This window comes from Notolepis coatsorum, assembly GCF_963971535.1.
Source record: "Notolepis coatsorum genome assembly, chromosome: 11".
Lineage (NCBI taxonomy): Eukaryota > Metazoa > Chordata > Actinopteri > Aulopiformes > Paralepididae > Notolepis > Notolepis coatsorum.
The window spans coordinates 80400941-80419745 of record NC_140175.1 but is presented as its reverse complement, the minus strand read 5'-3'; the positions used below and the strand labels follow the sequence as shown (position 1 = coordinate 80419745).

At 43.1% G+C, this 18805-nt stretch overlaps 1 protein-coding gene across 3 annotated transcripts in view; it reads left to right on the top strand.

Moving 5' to 3' along the window:
• Positions 1–18381, top strand: part of lrsam1 (leucine rich repeat and sterile alpha motif containing 1) — an 85387-nt gene extending 67006 nt beyond the window's left edge. For all 3 annotated transcript variants that reach the window (XM_084324237.1, XM_084324236.1, XM_084324235.1), the window contains 7 exons: positions 1950–2030; positions 2449–2544; positions 4097–4195; positions 5394–5525; positions 6272–6347; positions 10232–10455; positions 14100–18381. In XM_084324237.1, the coding sequence (XP_084180363.1) occupies positions 1950–2030; positions 2449–2544; positions 4097–4195; positions 5394–5525; positions 6272–6347; positions 10232–10455; positions 14100–14222 (831 nt within the window). In that variant the 3' untranslated portion in view covers positions 14223–18381. The remainder of the gene's footprint in view (positions 1–1949; positions 2031–2448; positions 2545–4096; positions 4196–5393; positions 5526–6271; positions 6348–10231; positions 10456–14099) is intronic.
• Positions 18382–18805: the final 424 nt, after the last annotated feature.

Here is an 18805-nt window from a genome sequence, read left to right as displayed (position 1 = left end):
ACCTACCTCAGTTGTAAAAAACAAAATTGTCCAAACTTCTAATTATTTATTATCATTATTATTTATTTAGAACAATTTGTTAACTCATTCAGCGCCAGCATGTACCCCCATCTGTGCTGTCTATGGGCCAGCTTTTCGTGACCATTTTCGCAATATTTCATGATCTTTGCGGAGCTATTGTATATTCTATATTATAGCTATGGAGACAATAGTATGGCTCATTTGACAGAAACTATTTGTAGTACAACATGTAAAAAAGGGTTTGTTTCTACATACCTTCGTTCGTTCACAATTCCAATATAAACATTGCCTCGTTTCACAAAAATCCAAGCTGATTTCCTGGAACACGAGTTACAGAACGTTTTCTGCGGGTATGCGTAAATCATGTTTTTTGCTCGCCTGAGACACATTATTACCAGGTCAAAGGTAAACACATGGCCTTGTTTCTTCACAAAGCGGGGGGGGGGGTCGTTTATCCGAGGCAGCGATCATATAAACGCATGTTTTATGATGGAGTTTCGGTAAAGTACATGTAAAAAAAGATGTTACCTTTGTTTTAGATGTACTCAATTTCTCATGTAGAGTCCAAACGTGTCTTGAATCAGAACAGGATCAATGCATATGCCTTCATCCGTCTACTTCATCTGCTCGGGCCAGACTATACCACAGAGCCGAATAGGTTTATTTATCGATTTGTTCTTCATATATCCAATCCGGGGGACTGTCCGGGGGACTGTGTAGAATGGGGATCCAAGGAAAAATATCAAAGGATCTAAAAACGAGTTTACTCGTTATTGGCGCTCAACGCTTGGTGGCCAATAACGAGTTTACTATGCACACTTCATACAGTAGGTTTAGTTTTGCGGTAAACTAAACATTGACGTCATCGGACTTCATTACCGAAATGAGGCACCGGTGGATCTCGCATGAATCGGTACTTGGTAGTGATTCGGTCGATACCCTTAAAAGTACCGGATTCGGTACCCATCCCTAGCTATTATACAGAGTGATATTGGTAGACGATCGTTTGAGGTAGGTAGTTATGATTACAGTGTAAGGCAGTTGTAGACAGTGAAGGCAGTAGGCAGGTGTAAACATAAGTACCATACTGTACTGCAGTAGTAGTATACTATAGGCAACAGAGTTCAGAGTCCATACAGTCTGGGTCTGGGATACAGTAGTAGCTAGCGACAAGGACCACCAGAGCTGTCTAAATACGAAATACATTATTTGTCTTTGTACAGCGCTTTGCTCCAGTTGTCTTCAAACATGCTTTATAAATACATGTGACTAGACTTGACTAAGAGGGAGACAACATCATAGATAAACAAACATCATGCTAAGGTTTTATATTCTGCACCTTAAGAAAAAAAAAGTATCTGCAGATTTTTGTTATTATTATTATAGATTTTTTTTAATAAACGGTTTTACTTTCAACTTTTCCCTCCATCATATGAACTACACTTTAATATCCATCAACCCGGCTCGCTGCTCGCTTTAAAGGAACACAACGACGTTATCGGCAATAGCGCTTAGCGTCTTCTCCAGAGTCAGACAAGAAGACAGATACCGATCCCCTCTCTGTGCGTTCAGTAGAAATCTATCCGGCTGCAAGCTAGCCTAGCCTAGCACAAATTAATGGAAGCTGACCGCTAGCCTAGCAAAAACACCACTCACAGAGTTTTAAGCTACCGGTAGGCTAGTGGTCCATATCTGCTTCCATTTATTTGTGCTAAGCTAGGCTAGCTTACAGCCAGATAGCTTTCTACTGAACGTACAAAGAGGAAATCTATCTTCTTGTCTAACTCTGGAGAAGATGCTAAGCACATTTCCAATAATATTAGCGTGTTCCTTTAATATTCATCTCCCCAGCTCGCTGCAAGCGTTAATATTCATCTCCCCAGCTCGCTATTAGCTTCACCGTTCCTTTATTTCCATTGTATCCCCAGATCAGGCTCATAGAGGCTGAGCTAATGCAGCTGACTAAGCTGGAAGTAAAGAGACGCAATCTGGACGCTGAGAACCTGCAGGTGGGTGCCTCCTTTCCCCTCTCTCTCTCTCTTTCTCTTTCTCTCTCTCTTTCCCAGTGCTCTTCCTCCCTCGCTTCTTCTTCTTTTTCTTTGTTTATTTCCCCCTCTCTTTGGTTGGCTCTCCATGTCACACTGCGCACCATGACAAAACATTTCACGCAGCTTCCTCTTCAGAGGAGAAGATGAGAGGGCCACGGAGGAGGAGATGTTAGGAGGAAGAGAGAGACGCCGCGATAAATTAACTTGTTGCAAAACATGTTGTTCCTGCCATTCTCCAGGGTTACGTCTGTCTGTGGTTCTGGTGTTTGGTTCTGGTGTCTGTGGAGGCCAGTGTGCTGGCTCAGCCACAGCTCTGCTTCAAACGGTGACTGTGTGTGTGTGTGTGTGTGTGTGTGTGTGTGTGTGCGTGTGTGTGTAGGAGGTCCTGTCAGACGAACGCTCAAACCTCAGTGACCTGTTGCAGCAGCTGTTGAAGCAGAAGGACCGGCGTGAAGTGGAGCTGCAGGCCGTACTGGTGAGGCAACATCCGAGGGGTCAGAGGTCACTACTCAATGCTTTTTGTGGAGGTGGTTAAGCATAGCAGTTTATTTTCCTGTTATCGACCTGAAGCCATTAGCCCTGGCTGTCATTTCAGTGTAATTACAAAACACATTGACATTAGCAATATACAGTCATACAGCCTTAGGCCCTCCATGTCAACAAGGTTTGTGCATCCCTGGTTTAGACCAATCATCTGTTCTGTGTGGGTTGAGAGTTTGAAATGTCTGCAAACTAAATCATTCAAATCACTCGCTCTGATCCGTGGGGTTAAATGGTAGCTAAAATTCCTAGACCTTACAGTGAACTGGATGGAAGGTCTAGATTATGACTGTATTCAAGATGAGGGACCACATCTCCCCAGTCCTTGCATCCCTACACTGGCTCCCGGGTAAAACAAAGAATACATTTCAAGATCCTCGTCTTGCCCCAGTTTACGTAAAGGAACTCCAGATCCCTTAGATCAGTGGTCCCCAAACTACAGCCCATCCGGCCCGCCTCCACATTTGGCCCGGCCCCCTAGAGCCCCGGAGCTAAAAAATATATATATATATTTTTCTTTTTTGATGGCAGTATCCCCATTGTCTGTGCTGAATGTTTGTTAGTGTTTGATATTTTTTGTTGGTTTTTAGTACTTTTAAACATCCATTTTTAGTAAGTAGTAGTTTGCTTTTAAATAGTACAGAGCTAGAGCTAGGTGGTCTGTAGGTACTGTATATTTATTTCATAAATAGTGTTATTTATTTCATTAATAGTGTTATTATTTATTTCCTGACTTCTTTTTTTCTGTGAAGTTCCCGGAAAGGGTTATTCATATTTGGTTATGTGTGGCTTTCTGGAAAACAATAAATGTTTACGTTTAGGCACCCCTGCGATCGTCACACTTTTTCTGTTACAAACTGACCCCAGCCCCCACCAGAGAAGGGAAAAGTTATGTGGCCCTCACAGGAAAAAGTTTGGGGACCCCTGCCTTAGATCAAACAGTCAAATCTGCCTTAAGATCTCATAGTCAAGACTGGTGACGAAGGGAAACCGGGCATTCGCAGTTGCAGCGCCGAAACTCTGGAACAAGCTCCCACTACACATCAAAATAGAGTGCAAGCACTCTACAGACTTTTAAGGCCATGCTCAAAACCCACCTTTTCGCCCATACAATAAATCCTTGAGCTAGTTTTGTGTTGTAGTATATGACTGGTGTATTACAGTATGTCCATCTGTTCTCTGTCTGCTTGGTTGGCCTGCATGTATTCTTTTCAGTTTTCTTATTGTTCCTGTTTTTCTTTTTTCCCGGGCTGCGCCCCGGGCCGATGTAACTATTGGTTGAGGGGTGCAATATAAAGAAATGTATCATATCATATATCATTCACTTAAATCCAAGTCTGCAATACTATTTCCTTCTCTTCCTCTCCATCTCTTTATGTTGCTCATATGATCATTTGGATTGACTGCGTCAACTGTGATTGTGATTGTGTGTGTGTGTGTGTGTGTGTGTGTGTGTGTGTGTGTGTGTGTGTGTGTGTGTGTGTTAGGTGGAGATGGAGCTGAAGTCCCAGTCCAACCAGGAGAACTACTGGCTGATTCAGTACCAAAGGCTTCTCGATGCCAAGCCACTATCGCTGCGCATGCAGGTAGCCATGCCACTAGCGCACTAGCTCACTCCACCCAGAAAAATAAAGCACACTTATATACTGTATGCCCATTATCTACCACATATCCCAAAACTGCAAACAAGTCTTTTACAAATTCAGTTGATTTGAGAGTTATTGGGTTAAAGAGTTGGAGTTTGTGATTATGATGTCGCATTTTCAAAGTGTCAAAATACAGCTCAGTGAGATGATGAAAATGAAAACAAAGTCATCAAGGCCTTTGCATACATTAGCCTTGGAAATTTGCTCATTTGCCGTCTTCCCTAGAGTCAGACAAGAAGAGGAGGTACCCATCTCATCTCTGTGCAGGCAGTACAGAGAGAGAGACCTGCAGCGCGCTAGCTAGCTTACACAATGACTGGAAGTGGATATGGACCATTAGCCTACCGTCAAAAGTCATGAAATACACAAGTCACAAGTCAATAAGACAGTTTTGGAGTGGTTGGAATGTGTATTTTGTTACTTTTGACGGTAGGCTAATATCCAGTCCGTATCCACTTCCAGTCATTGTGTAAGCTAGCTAATGTGCTGTGGGTCTCTCTCTGTGCTGCACTGTATATTCTTGTCTGACTCTAATTTCCCCAAAAGTTGCTGTGTTCCTTTAAGGTCTTGATATTTTAGTTTTTATATTTTACACTTTTATCATAAAATAGTTTGTCGTTTTTGGGATATGTGGGAGATTATGAGCATAATAAATGTGCTTTAACATATTCACATTCACACTATCCAGACAAAGGTATCCATCTTGTCTTTCAATATGTGTGTGTGTGTTTGTGTTTGTGTGTTTGTGTGTGTGTGTGTGTGAGAGACGTACTGGATCTAATAATGGATACAAGGTCCGTCAATATTGAACAGAAAACACCTCAATCCTTGTTCATTTCCCTTTACAAATATTTCTATTACTAGAGGAATGAGCTAGGAAAGCAATTTTGATATGAATATATAAATGCATGATTGATTGAAAACTTTATTAACAGATTGCAGAATGGGTACAGTACAGTACAGCTCAATACATTATGCATTATGTATTGAGTTTGGGACTATCCTCATGGAGAGAGACGTCTATAGTATATTTACCATGAGGTTACGCATGGTAATTTAAATTAAATTAAAAAACAATACTGTATATATCTCCATGTTGTCTTGACATCTATCCATCCATCCTGTATCTCCCCATCAGGAGGCGGGCGTAGAGAAGTGTCTGGTCAACCTGTTGTGTAGGCTGTCTGCCCAGCACTACCTCCCCATCCTGGCTCACCACAGAGTTACTACAGAGGCCCTGTATCACATGACGGCCTCCGACCTCAACAAGGTCCGTCCCGTCTATTTACACAATTCTATGCAAGTCTTGATAGCCTGCAAAAAACGAATAGCACTTTTATCGATAAATGGGATCTAGTAGAGGTAAATGGCAAATATTAACCATATATGCTGTCTAGATTGCTTGTAATTGAGATTAAGTTAACATCTTTATGTATTCTTACTTTCATTATTATGGCTTTATTGTTTTAACACTTTCACTGCCGCACTACCAAACGGTTAACCCTTTCACTGCGACAATACGGAAGGTTAACCCTTTCACTGCCACACGACAGCAGGTTAACCCTTTCACTACCCCACTACAGAAGGTTAACCCTTTACTATCACACTATAGAACCGTCTGTAGTGTGATAGTAAAGGGTTAACCTTCTGTAGTGGGGTAGTGAAAGGGATTAAAATCCCAATAATGCTGTGCGTCCACCAGAATATTGGGTGAGTAACAAAAAACACTAACGCCACACAAGGGTTAAAGCCCATTGGTCGATACTGATTGTCTGCTGATATATAGGTGTGTCCCTAATGTGAATGAGGGGGCATGGTGAATGACTTGTGTACTTCTCTCCTCTGTGTCTCCAGCTGGTGAATGACTGGTGAATGACCCCGCATTTCATTGTATACTTGTATGCCGTGACAAATAAAACTCTTGACTTGACTTGACTTGACTTAACTTGTGTACTTCTCTCCTCTGTGTCTCCAGCTTGTGAATGACTTGTGTACTTCTCTCCTCTGTGTCTCCAGCTGGGGATCAGTGAGCTGGGGATCCAGAAAGTTCTTCTCAAGTGGGCCAGGGACCACCCTCCTACACCCACAGCAGGTACACACACACACACACACACACCACACACCACACACACACACACACAGTGACGCACACATACACACACACACACACACACACACACACACACACACACACACACACACACACACACACACACACACACACACACACACACACACACACATATTTTTTGTCCATTAAATTTGCTGTCCAAATAAATATTGTTATTTTTGATAACTCCTGTTTTGTCCTGTGTCCACCACTTTACGTTCAAGGCCTAAACGAGCCATATTGTAGGATTGAACGTAACAGCATATAACACGTCATATCTCGAAAAAAATACTGGATTATTTTGGAAAGGGGTGATGTTTAGCGTGTAATAGCGCACAAACTAAAGTATGTAGAAATTAACTGGTTTGTCAAATACTATAGTCTGCTCTGGCCAGACTATAGACGGAGCTGAATAGGTTTCCTCATCGGCCGGTTTGACTATAGTATTTTTATGATTTACCAGAAGTGCTGAGTCCAACAACAGTCCGGTGGAAACGCACCTTATTGTCCATAATCAACATCCATATAATCCATTTTGTCTTCTTCATAATATCCAATAGTTCACTCTAGGCGATCGCCATTGTCGAACGTGTCCTGCTCACTACTGCTCGCAACCTACTAGTAGAGTCCCTAGTGCTTTGGGTGCTGTGGGGCCACTCACACTAAGCTGGCCCATGCATGTTCATAAGGTAGGCGATACTGCCAACTGGTGGGACACAATCGTCATTGCAGGTCCAATCCACACAAGTCCGCGCGAGTGCTTAGTCGTGTTTGGCGCTGAATGAGTTAATAACGTTTGTAATAAACCAAACCGTTTGTAAATCCATCAAGATTTCAGCGAGTTAAGAGTACTTTTGTTTGTGCAGATCACTCACCTTAACTCATTGACGCGCTGTTTTCCCATCTTTACTCAATGGTGCCAGCGTTATTGACCATTTTCGCGATGTTTGCGGACCCATCGTGTGTTCTGTATTATAGCTAGGGAGACAATAGTATGGCTCATTTGACAGGCATTGTTTATAGTCCAACATTGACAAACCAGTTAATTTCTACATACTTTAGTTTGTGCGATATTACACGCTAAACATCACCCCTTTCCAAAATAATCCAGTCTTTTTTTCTAGATTGCAAGATATGTCGTGTTATATGCTGTTACGTTCAATCCTACAATATGGCTCGTTTAGGCCTTGAACGTAAAGTGGTGGACACAGGACAAGACAGGAGTTATCAAAAATAACAATATTTATTTGGACAGCTAATTTAATGGATAAAAAAGATGGGGAGCTGGGTGCTCCAGACTCCCAAAGCTCAGGACATGAATAAAGAAAAGCACATGGTCAAAAGTTTAAGTAGCAAAAATGGACAAACCGCAAAAAGGCCAAAATGGTCAAAAGGCAGTGTGAGCACAAAATGAGGTCTTCAGGTTAGGCCTCTGGAGAACCAGTGACGAGCGACAGCTGCGAGAGAGAGAACAAACTAGAACCAGATCTGCACTCTGCTTTTGTATGGCGTGGTGCCTCATCACCACACCTGTGGCTAATTCGAAAAGTGGCCATTTTAGGCCATGTCCCCACGTATCTGGATCTTTTGCCAAACGGATATACGCAAACACATAAACGCATATAAATTGCTCAAACAAGCATGCGGGCCAGTAGGTGGCGATAAGCGATGTACGAGCGGTCAGGACGACTGAGAAACGATAGGAATTGTCCATTGGTTCACCCAGCCCACTTGACCATTCCTAGCATTTCCATTGGCTATATTGACATACATAGAAGATGATAAATAGATAGATATAGCGGAGGATTATGCAGTCCAGAGGAAACAACCAATCTAGATATGTCACGATTCAATGCTTTACTTCTGCGCACTGGGCGACGGAGAGATACAATGTCAATGTTGAGATCACAATCTCCTAGCCCCTTTCGTGACTGTGATGCACCGAGTGAATCCACAGTCACTTGCTCCTCAATAGGAAACCAACCTAGATTTACCATGAAGGACTGGTTCTAACCGAACCGTTCGTTATACAAGTATCACAGAGACGTTTCAAAGGTACTCACAGTTGCACGAGGGTTTCGGACAGACATACGGGATGGTTTGAAATCTCAGCGTTGCTAATAAACATTATAAATATTCTTTATAAACTGCTCAAAACGGCATTATTTCCGGCGTTGGGTGCATGATGCGCATGCGCTGTGATCACACCAGGCAGCCAACGCCGGAAATAATGCCGTTTTGAGCAGTTTATAAAGAATATTTAAAATGTTTATTAGCAACACCGAGCTTTCAAACCATCCCGTATCTCTGTTCGAAACCCTCGTGCAACTGTGAGTACCTTTGACATTTCTCTATGATACTTGTATAACGAATGGTTCGGTTAGAACCAGTCCTTCAGGGTAAATCTAGGTTGGTTTCCTATTGAGGAGCAAGTGACTGTGGATTCACTCGGTGCATCACAGTCACGAAAGGGGCTAACAATCTCCGGATTCTGAAACTAAATGGCGAGTCCTTATCACAAACTATATATATACTAATTACAACAAGACATTCATTAATTGCATTGTACTGTTCACGTGTGGTGCCGTCGTCGCATATATAAGTAAGGATAGTTTGAATGACATTTCAGCACCAAGTCCACCGAAGTTATTATTACTGCAAAGCGCTACTGCCTATATGGATAAAACAAGGTGTAATAAGGATGTTTTAGGTGGTGGTAGTTTCTCTGTTAGGACATTATAGCTGAAATATATAGCCTAGCTAGCCTATAGTCGGTCTGATATATATTAGAGAAATAGTAAAGTAATATTCGCCAAACAATCTGACGGGCCAGATATTATTACGGCCCGCCACAGTCTGAGCATGCGTGGCGTCATCGTTTATCTAGACTATGCGTTTACAGTGGCTGCACGGATCCACTGAACGGATATTTTGGAAAATCTTCACTTTAAAATGTGTTTAAGAAAATCTCCGTTTATGAAAGGCCCAATCGTGGAATAAAATGTGCGTTTGGCAAAAGATCCAGATACGTGGGGACATGGCCTTAGACACAAGCAAAACAACAGAAGAGTGTGTCAATCAACAACCACCAATTAGTGACAGCACACTACAACCACAATGTGAATATGCACCACAGACAGTAAGTATCGCTCCACCATGTGAAAGTAATACGTAACATATGCATATGCCCAAATCGTTCGGGTTGCCCACCTGAAACCTATATTATTTCCAAATCAAAGGTATATACCATATGTTTCCTCACAAAATCATCAAGGGGGGGGGGGGTCATTTTACGAAGCTGCATCGTGCATGTTTTAGGCTCAGTAAAATAGACATAGAATAGACCTTACCTTAGTCAGAAGGTACTCCAAAATGAATAATCCGTGTGCATTGGGTACGGCTATAATACGTGAAACAATAGGTTCCAGGCGATCAAATCTCAGACAGATTGTTGTGTGTGATTCACTTTAAGGGGGAAGGGATTCGTGCAGCCGGAAGTACCTCAGTACTGAAAGACAACTTAGATCCCCTGTTCAAAAGGTAGGCGATACTGCTACCTGGCGGGATGCGATCATCATTGCAATTTTAACGTAGGCAGCTGTGCAAGGGAGACACAGGGAGGTCCGCGTGAGTGTTTAGAATGGGGATCAAAGGAAAAATATCAAAGGATCTAAACCCGAGAAATCTCGGTTTATGACGCTCAACGGTTGGCGACGAAACCCGAGAAATGTCGGGTATGGCGCAGAAAGAGTTAAAGCAGTAGTTAACTGTAGCAAGATGGCCGCTGGTGAACTATGCGCCACCGCCTTGCGCCATCTAGTCTTTATATATATCTATGGTGCTAAGGGTCTCTCTTCTTCCCCCAGGAGGCAGTAAGGCAGCCCAACATGAGGCGGCGGCGATGGAGGAGGTGGAGGAAGAGGCGATGATTCCTTCTGCTCCCGGCCCGTCTCGGTCCCCTCCCTACATCCTGGATCCCTTCCCCATCCCCAGCCCGCCACTCACCCCGGGGACCCCCGTCACGCCGTCGGCCCCCAGCCCTGTGGAGGGGCCGGGCAGCTCGGAGTGCGCAGTGTGCATGGAGAAAGTGGTAAGACAGAGTGCACGGTGCGCTCACTATGGCCAGCGTTAAAGGACCACACCAGTCTGTTTGACATGTGGGTTCCCAAGTCATTCTTGCCTTGATAAAGAGAATATCATTGTCTTTTACCGTTACTGAAGAATGTTGGAAGTTACCACTGCCATTGGCTTCAAATGTGTCTCAACCTTGTTAACAGGCACCCATAAAAGTGGCAATTTTCTTTTCTTGAACTTGAGGACTGCATACTTTTTTTGCAAAGCTTAGCTTTATACTTTATATGTATAGCACATGCATGAGCCTGGTATCTTTTGAAAGATAACATTCTGATGTTACTAATGCAAAAAAGGGAAATCACTTTTAGTGCTAATGAAATAGAGCAGGGGTGCCCAACCTTTTTTGAACCAAGATCTACTTTTTAATTTGCCACCTAGCCGAGAGCTACCAGCCCAAATTTGACCTACTCTCGGCTAGTATTAGTAGTAATAGTAGATTAATAATACCCATTCAATATGCACATGACAGAAAATATTATATGGCATATAATATTTTCTGTCATGTGCATATTGAATGGGTATATAATATAATATGATATTTTATATATCATTGTAACGGTGTAGTGTAGGAATTACAAGAATGACAAGAATGTTATTAATGAAATTAATGAATATGATCAAACGGAATTGTTTCTGTATACACATCTATAAAACGATCAAGGAATATTTAGCCATTTTTTATGCGTTCACATGCGCTTTTCAAGAATAAACAAAAACGAGACTTAATGGGAAGGGTGTGCTTGTACATTTGAACATAGTTCCATGATACGTGGCTGCGTTGTGCTGAGAAAGAGGCGCAGATCCGCTTCTACTCTGAGGCGAGATCTGTATTTATTTTGTATTAATGTCAGAGCCGAGGATCCCGCTTCACAGAGGTATGTTGACGCAAACGGGACAAGCTTTTTCAGCGCAGCATTACACAGCACTGGGTAGTCGTTCCGGACTGATATCCAGAACTTTGCGAGGGCCTGTCCAGTGAACTTGACTTTCAGTAGCTCATCACGCGAAAGATCGATCAACGCCTCCTGCTCAGACAGAGGGAGGCCTGTTGCGAGCGTCATGCGCAATGAACGGATCTTGGATCCAGTTGTTCAAATTGTCCGTGCTCTTTCTTTCGGGGAAATAATTCCGAAATTGATCAATGAGCCCTTCTATGTGGCTACAGATGATGGGCTTCAAATCATTAAATACGGGCTCTGATTACGTTTTTCCACAACTTGGCTCTTAACATCATCCAACATGCAGTCAATTCTTCTTGAAATAGTGTCAGCTGACAGCGGTATTGTATGGAGCTGCTCTGCAACACTTTGTCCACAAAGGACAGAAACCACATATTTGGTACAGGGCAACCAAAAGCTCTCTGCAAGTGTGTGGGGTTTCCCAGTCTTTGAGATCCAATTGGCGACAATAAACAAAGCATGTAGTCCTTTTTCGTTGTTGCCGTTTTAAGCACAGTTTTCTCTGCTCTAAAACCGTAGTTGCGAGTGTCCAGGTTAAATGAATCAAATCAGCTTTATATGCTTGGCCTGGAAGTGTCCCCCCCCCCCCCCCCCCCCCCTGGAAGTGCTTTAGTTACGAGACAGTGTCGATCACAAATATCTGAGTACACATTGACTCACAAAAGACCAGACGGTCGATATACCTGCGCAGGGCTGTCACGCACACTCGCGCATGCACGTCGCGGCACTTTGCGCTCCTCTGACTCAGACGTGGCCTGCGCTGATGTATGAGATGTGTATTGGAATACTGTGTGCCTCCATTGATGCAGGGGCGAGACATGGCAAATACACACAGCGGCCAGGTGAAAACTCTATCTGAGTTGGGCTCGAGGATTTTCGCTTGATCTTTATTTATTTTTTTGCCAATGCGCGACCCCACTGTCACCTCCCTAAATAATCTCACGGTCTACTTGAAACCAGCGCGCGATCTACCGGTCGATCGAGGTCGATTGGTTGGGCACCACTGAAATAGAGTAACAGAGGTCTGAACTTGAATTGAACTTGAACTTTTTTGTAGTGGTTGGCTGTTTGCAAGATTCTATATTCCAATATTCCAGCATAGAGGTATGACGTATGAGCTGGAAAACGCCGTGCTTCCATAGCCTGAAGTCTTATAAACATTTTATAAAAATCCGTTCAAAATGGGTCTTTGATAGACATTTTAGTAAACCCGACGCCAAAAATAAAAGCTTTCCAAAATCCATTTCCTCATCCACCGCTGTGCGTTCTGAAGTCTGATTCACTTCCCATTTTTGCTTGTCAACTTTCACCTAGTTCCTATATTCGCACCCCCCCCCCATGTGGGATATCGTTGGAAGCGTACACTCGTTGGCTACAACGCTGACCAATCATTTTCGCCATCACTGGTGATTGGTCAGTTCTAGAGCGTATACACAGTCTGGGGTGGTCATCATGACGCGCGGCGCGTAAAAAGACGCTCGCCTGACATATCGTCATGTAACTCGAGAACCGAAGCACGGATTTGGTCGAGTGAGGTGGCGTTAGAACGGCAATAGATCTTACGAACGGTATATGTTCAGCGAAAAATGCAGCCCTGAGCCGGTAGACGCTCGCAAAGCGCCGTGACTTGCGTGCATGGGCATGAGGGCCCGATTTCGGGACCCTACCTATTAACTCATTGACTGCCGCGCTGTTTTCATATCTCTACTCAATGGCGCCAGCGTTATTGACCATTTTCGCGATGTTTGCGGACCCATCGTGTGTTCTGTTCTGTATTATAGCTATATACAGTAGCTATGCCAGGGGGACACAGGCATCTCCGAGTGAGTGTTTAGAATATATCAAGCCAAGAATGACGTGGAACCCACATTTAAAAAAAGACTGGTCTGGTCCTTTCAGTTGTACATGTAACATGCAAATGGCTTGTTGAAGGAACAAGCATGTCCCATAATGTTCCTTTTAAGATGAATGAATGAATGCACACGCACACTAGAGGTGTAAATCACTAGGGACCATTCAGTTGGATTATGATGATTAGAGCTGTGTTCTGATTAGCAAATGATTCTCAATGAGTCACAGTTGTTTGTTGGATCTCATTCAGTAGATTATGTCCATTGTGATGTCATTATCTGTGCCTTTTTAAGCCAGGAACGCTGCCTACTTACTGCACTGCCCAATTTGTAAGAGTGTTTTAGTCTTGGGTTGTGGGGCAGAGAGCCTGGGAAAGAAATCATTCATTTTAAATCTGGTGTTGCGCTACACACCTACCAAAAACAAAGGGCAACACACTAATACAAGGGAAGAGGTCAATAATTACAATTATATTTAGACTAGTTTCTTTGCAAAAACATAAAAAGACTTGACAAACATGTTCCACAGATTGAAGGAACATGGAAATGATACACAATATGTCCACTTTAACGTTGCTGTGAATGCATGCTCCTCATGATGAACGTACATTATACTGTTATATCAGGAGCTCAATTGCTCCTGAGCTTAATTGAAAGTTAATTGAACTCTTGATTCCTTCAAATCCTCCCCAGTGCCAAATGTCTGACTGTATATATCTTGTGTGTGCGTCTGTGTGTCTGTGTGTGCGTGTCTGTGTGTGCGTGTCTGTGTGTGTGTGCGTGCGCTCCAGTCTCAGGTCATCTTCTTGCCGTGTGGTCATGTCTGCTGCTGTCTGGTGTGCAGCGATGCTCTCCAGAACTGCCCTCTGTGCCGGAGCACCATCTCCCAGCGCGTACGCCTGTACCACAACTAGCGCCCCCTGCTGGCTGGCTGGATGCCACTCCTTCCCTTCTCGCAGATAAAGCTGTCAGTTTGAATCCTTCACGTCGAGTACCATACGAGTCTGTAGCAAGCAGCGTTTTTTCTTTTTCTTTACAAATGTAAAGTAAAATAGTATCGAAAAGTATCTAACAACTTGCCTTCATGATTCATCCAGAATCATACAGCGTTGGAAAAGAGACCTGGCTCTCAACGTGTTTCCACAGGAAACAATGTTTGGTTAAAATAATAAATAATAAAGATGAAGTGTTGTGTAAGATGAGAAGAACAGTGCTTAATCCTCTGTTGAACAGCAACAAACAATCGTATCCTTATGGATTCAGGAACAATCGAGATAAGCTTCAACGAGCAACACAGATAGACATCATTAAAATGATAACGTAAGAACAAAGAAACTAAATAAACGTTGATCTAGCTCTTCTATTCACATGTTGGCAGATTTACAGATGTCTACATATATTAACAGAGTAATGCATAAAAAACACATGTGTAGAATATGTACAGACATCAGGCCTCAACAGCTTCTTAGGACGCGTTGTAGAGGCACAAAGGAACACCTAAAACACTCCTTGGTGTCCCTCAGTTGGACAGACCGCTGGCTAAAGATGCTCCATTGCCTTGCCTGCTAATCGCAGAGAAGGTGGGAGATGGCAGTCGGCCGATATTGGCTGATTTGAGAATATCGGTTTCGGCCCATATTGAATTTTGATATCGGTTCGCCCACATTATGCTGTAATGCTAGAGAGGTAATGGAGAAGGGACCATGAAGAATCACTTCACGCTTTCACAGATATTCTGAAGGGAAGAAGTGCCACAACATTTTATATCAAATTCCAAGTACAATTGTAATGTTGGCAACTGCAAACCTAGCTGTCATCAACAGCTAAGCTAGCTAGCTAATAACAACTAATGTTAGTGAACTTAAGTTCAGCAATTTTGTGTTATTTGTTATTATTAAAGGGCACATATTATACTCCTTTTCAACAAGTTCATAAGTTTCTGAGGTCCCCCAATGGATGTATTTGAAGTTTTTAGCTGAAAATACTACTCAGATGATGGCATTCTAGCAGCCTCTATACCCCTCTGTTTCAGTCCTGTTCTCATTCTAGCAGCCTCTATACCCCTCTGTTTCAGTCCTGTTCTCATTCTAGCAGCCTCTATACCCCTCTGTTTCAGTCCTTAGGTCCAGCCCTAAGACAGAGCCAGACCCGTTAACCTCTAGTGCAGGTCCAGCCCTAAGACAGAGCCAGACCCTTTAACCTCTAGTGCAGGTCCAGCCCTAAGACAGAGCCAGACCCGTTAACCTCTAGTGCAGGTCCAGCCCTAAGACAGAGCCAGACCCTTTAACCTCTAGTGCAGGTCCAGCCCTAAGACAGAGCCAGACCCTTTAACCTCTAGTGCAGGTCCAGCCCTAAGACAGAGCCAGACCCTTTAACCTCTAGTGCAGGTCCAGCCCTAAGACAGAGCCAGACCCTTTAACCTCTAGTCCAGGTCCAGCCCTAAAACAGAGCCATTTTATTGTATTTTCTATTGTATTTTATTATTCTATTATATAATTCTAATTTGAATAATATGTTATGACCCAAAGGGACGACGTCTCGCACTGTGTGTTTCAAAGTGAGTAAGTGTGTTTCTCTTAGGATACAAGTATAGCTGATGGATTGATATGTGCCTTTCTCTGTTTCTGTCAGTCCCTCACAACATGTACAAACCTCCTGTCTGTCTGTATGTGTCTGTACTGCCTGCCAAAGTGACACTTGTCAAACATATAAATGTAAGGTAACTAAATGTAAGCCTTATTTAACAGCAACACCTTTCATTCCATTTCATGAATCAAACGACCAACGATTCCTTTTGGTGACTAATTAATCTATGGGGCGCTCTCTCTACTAATGACTCTACAGAGCGAGTGGTGATGAGTTTTTTTTAGTAAGTAAAGTTGCACAATTAACTGAAAATGAAATGTCCAAATCGCAGGAGGCTGCGGTATTTGACAAAGGGGCGAACTGTGTCGATGTTTAAGGAAACATGTTTTCTTGGTACAAATCATAACATAATCAAACTTACATTTCGCTCTAATATCATTAACCAGAATTTCCCCAAGGGGATCAATAAAGGAATATCTATCAATCGCAATATACATTTTCCCCAATGTGCTGACTGTTATGTTAAAGGTGATGTCCATATTGATAATGTTAAACATCCATATATATACGTATACATCATATCAGTTAGCATTTGTTAGCATCCCCCCACCCACTTCATTCACCATGCAGCGAACAACTAACAAAAACCATTAGGACTTGTGCTTTTTGGATATAGCCTAAAAAGCACTGTGTAGTGACAACATCACATAGTTAGGGCTTTTAAAAATGAGGACTAAACCCTTTAACCCTTTGTCGTGTGGCAGTCGAAGGGTTAACCTTCTGTATTGTCGCAGTGTGAGGGTTAACCCTTTGGTAGCATGGTAGTGAAAGGGTTAATTTATTTGATGTAGTGTGCGTGTGTGGGCACTGTTTACTCTAGAGGGGTGTGTTTGGACCCACGGTAACATTGGGCCCCAGGTGCCGTTACACTTCCTCCATCTGTATCTCCGGCCCTGACAACAGGGCGGCTCGTACAAGTCAAGGTATTCATCCGCTGTTCGTCATCCAATGCGTCTGTGTCATTGGGATTCATGTAAAGGCTGGAAATAATATGAAAACAATATAAAAGATGACAGAATCTGCATGATGTTAACCCTTTCACTACCACACTACCAAAGGGTTAACCCTTTCACTGCGACAATACAGAAGGTTAACCCTCTGTAGTGTGGTAGTGAAAGGGTTTTAAACGTGCTCCTGATTTGTTCATCAAGAGGGACATTTAACTGTGTGTGGATTCTGTTCTGTTTGATGCTGTTCTCTTGTTTGTCCTGCACCTGATCACCTGCATGGACGTACATGCTCTATTCTTACCAATATACATGAAAACACTCCAGATCTTGAGAAGTTTGGGAATTGCACTAAAGAAATGTGTGAGAGAAAAAAAAATTATACACACGTTTGATGTAGTTGTGTATTGTGGTGTTTGTTTATGAAGAATAGTCTTCACCTTCTAAAGTGAAGTTTACAGTCACACTATAGCCACTGGCAGCATGCAACATACCGGGCAACGATCAGATTCTTCTGATCCGGTCAAGCGATTATGGTCTGGATGAAAGAAATATTGAATTCTGAGATAGGATGTATAGAAACACCTGTGTGAGTAATTGAGTCATTGATCTCTCAGCTTGACCCTGGGAGCATCCTGGCCTGTTGACGTTAAACTCCACACCTTGCTTTAGTCATAACCCAGTAGCACATTTAACTCATGTTCCATCACCACGACGACACCTTGCCTCTCTCTACATTCAAGTGCTCTTACTAATATTTCCTACCTAGCAGCATGCCTCAGGATAGCGTTTGGGATGATGTATTCCTGTTATGTGCGTATGAAGTGTGTTATGAATATATACAAATCTAATGACTACACTTTAACTTATTACAATGTGACGTCAAAATTTAGTGTTAGATCTCTTGTGGTCACTAGACATGGTCACTAGATGTGGTCACTCGATGTCATGTGGTCACTAGACGTGGCCATGGGGTCACTAGATGTGGTCACTCTAGACATGGTCATGTGGTCACTAGATGTGGTCACTCTAGACATGGTCATGTGGTCACTAGATGTGGTCACTCTAGACATGGTCATGTGGTCACACTAGATGTGGTCACTCTAGATGTGGTCACTCTAGATGTGGTCACTCTAGATGTGGTCACTCTAGACGTGGTCACTCTAGATGTGGTCACTAGATGTGATCACTAGACATGGTCACTAGATGTGGTCACTAGATGTGGTCACTCTAGACATGGTCATGTGGTCACTAGATGTGGGCATGTGGTCACTAGACGCCGTCACTCTAGATGTGGTCACTAGATGTGATCACTAGACATGGTCACTAGATGTGGTCACTAGATGTGGTCACTCTAGATGTGGTCATGTGGTCACACTAGATGTGATCACTAGACATGGTCACTAGATGTGGTCACTAGATGTGGTCACTCTAGATGTGGTCATGTGGTCACTCTAGATGTGATCACTAGATGTGGTCACTAGACGCCGTCACTCTAGACGTGGTCACTCTAGATGTGGTCACTCTAGATGTGGTCACTCTAGACGTGGTCACTCTAGATGTGGTCACTAGACGTGGTCACTCTAGATGTGGTCACTAGATGTGGTCACTCTAGATGTGGTCACTAGATGTGGTCACTAGATGTGGTCACTAGATGTGGTCACTCTAGATGTGGTCACTAGATGTGGTCACTCTAGATGTGGTCACTAGATGTGGTCACTCTAGATGTGGTCACTAGATGTGGTCACTAGATGTGGTCACTCTAGATGTAGACGTGGTCACTCTAGATGTGGTCACTAGACATGGTCACTCTAGATGTGGTCACTAGATGTGGTCACTCTAGATGTGGTCACTAGATGTGGTCACTCTAGATGTGGTCACTAGATGTGGTCACTTTAGATGTG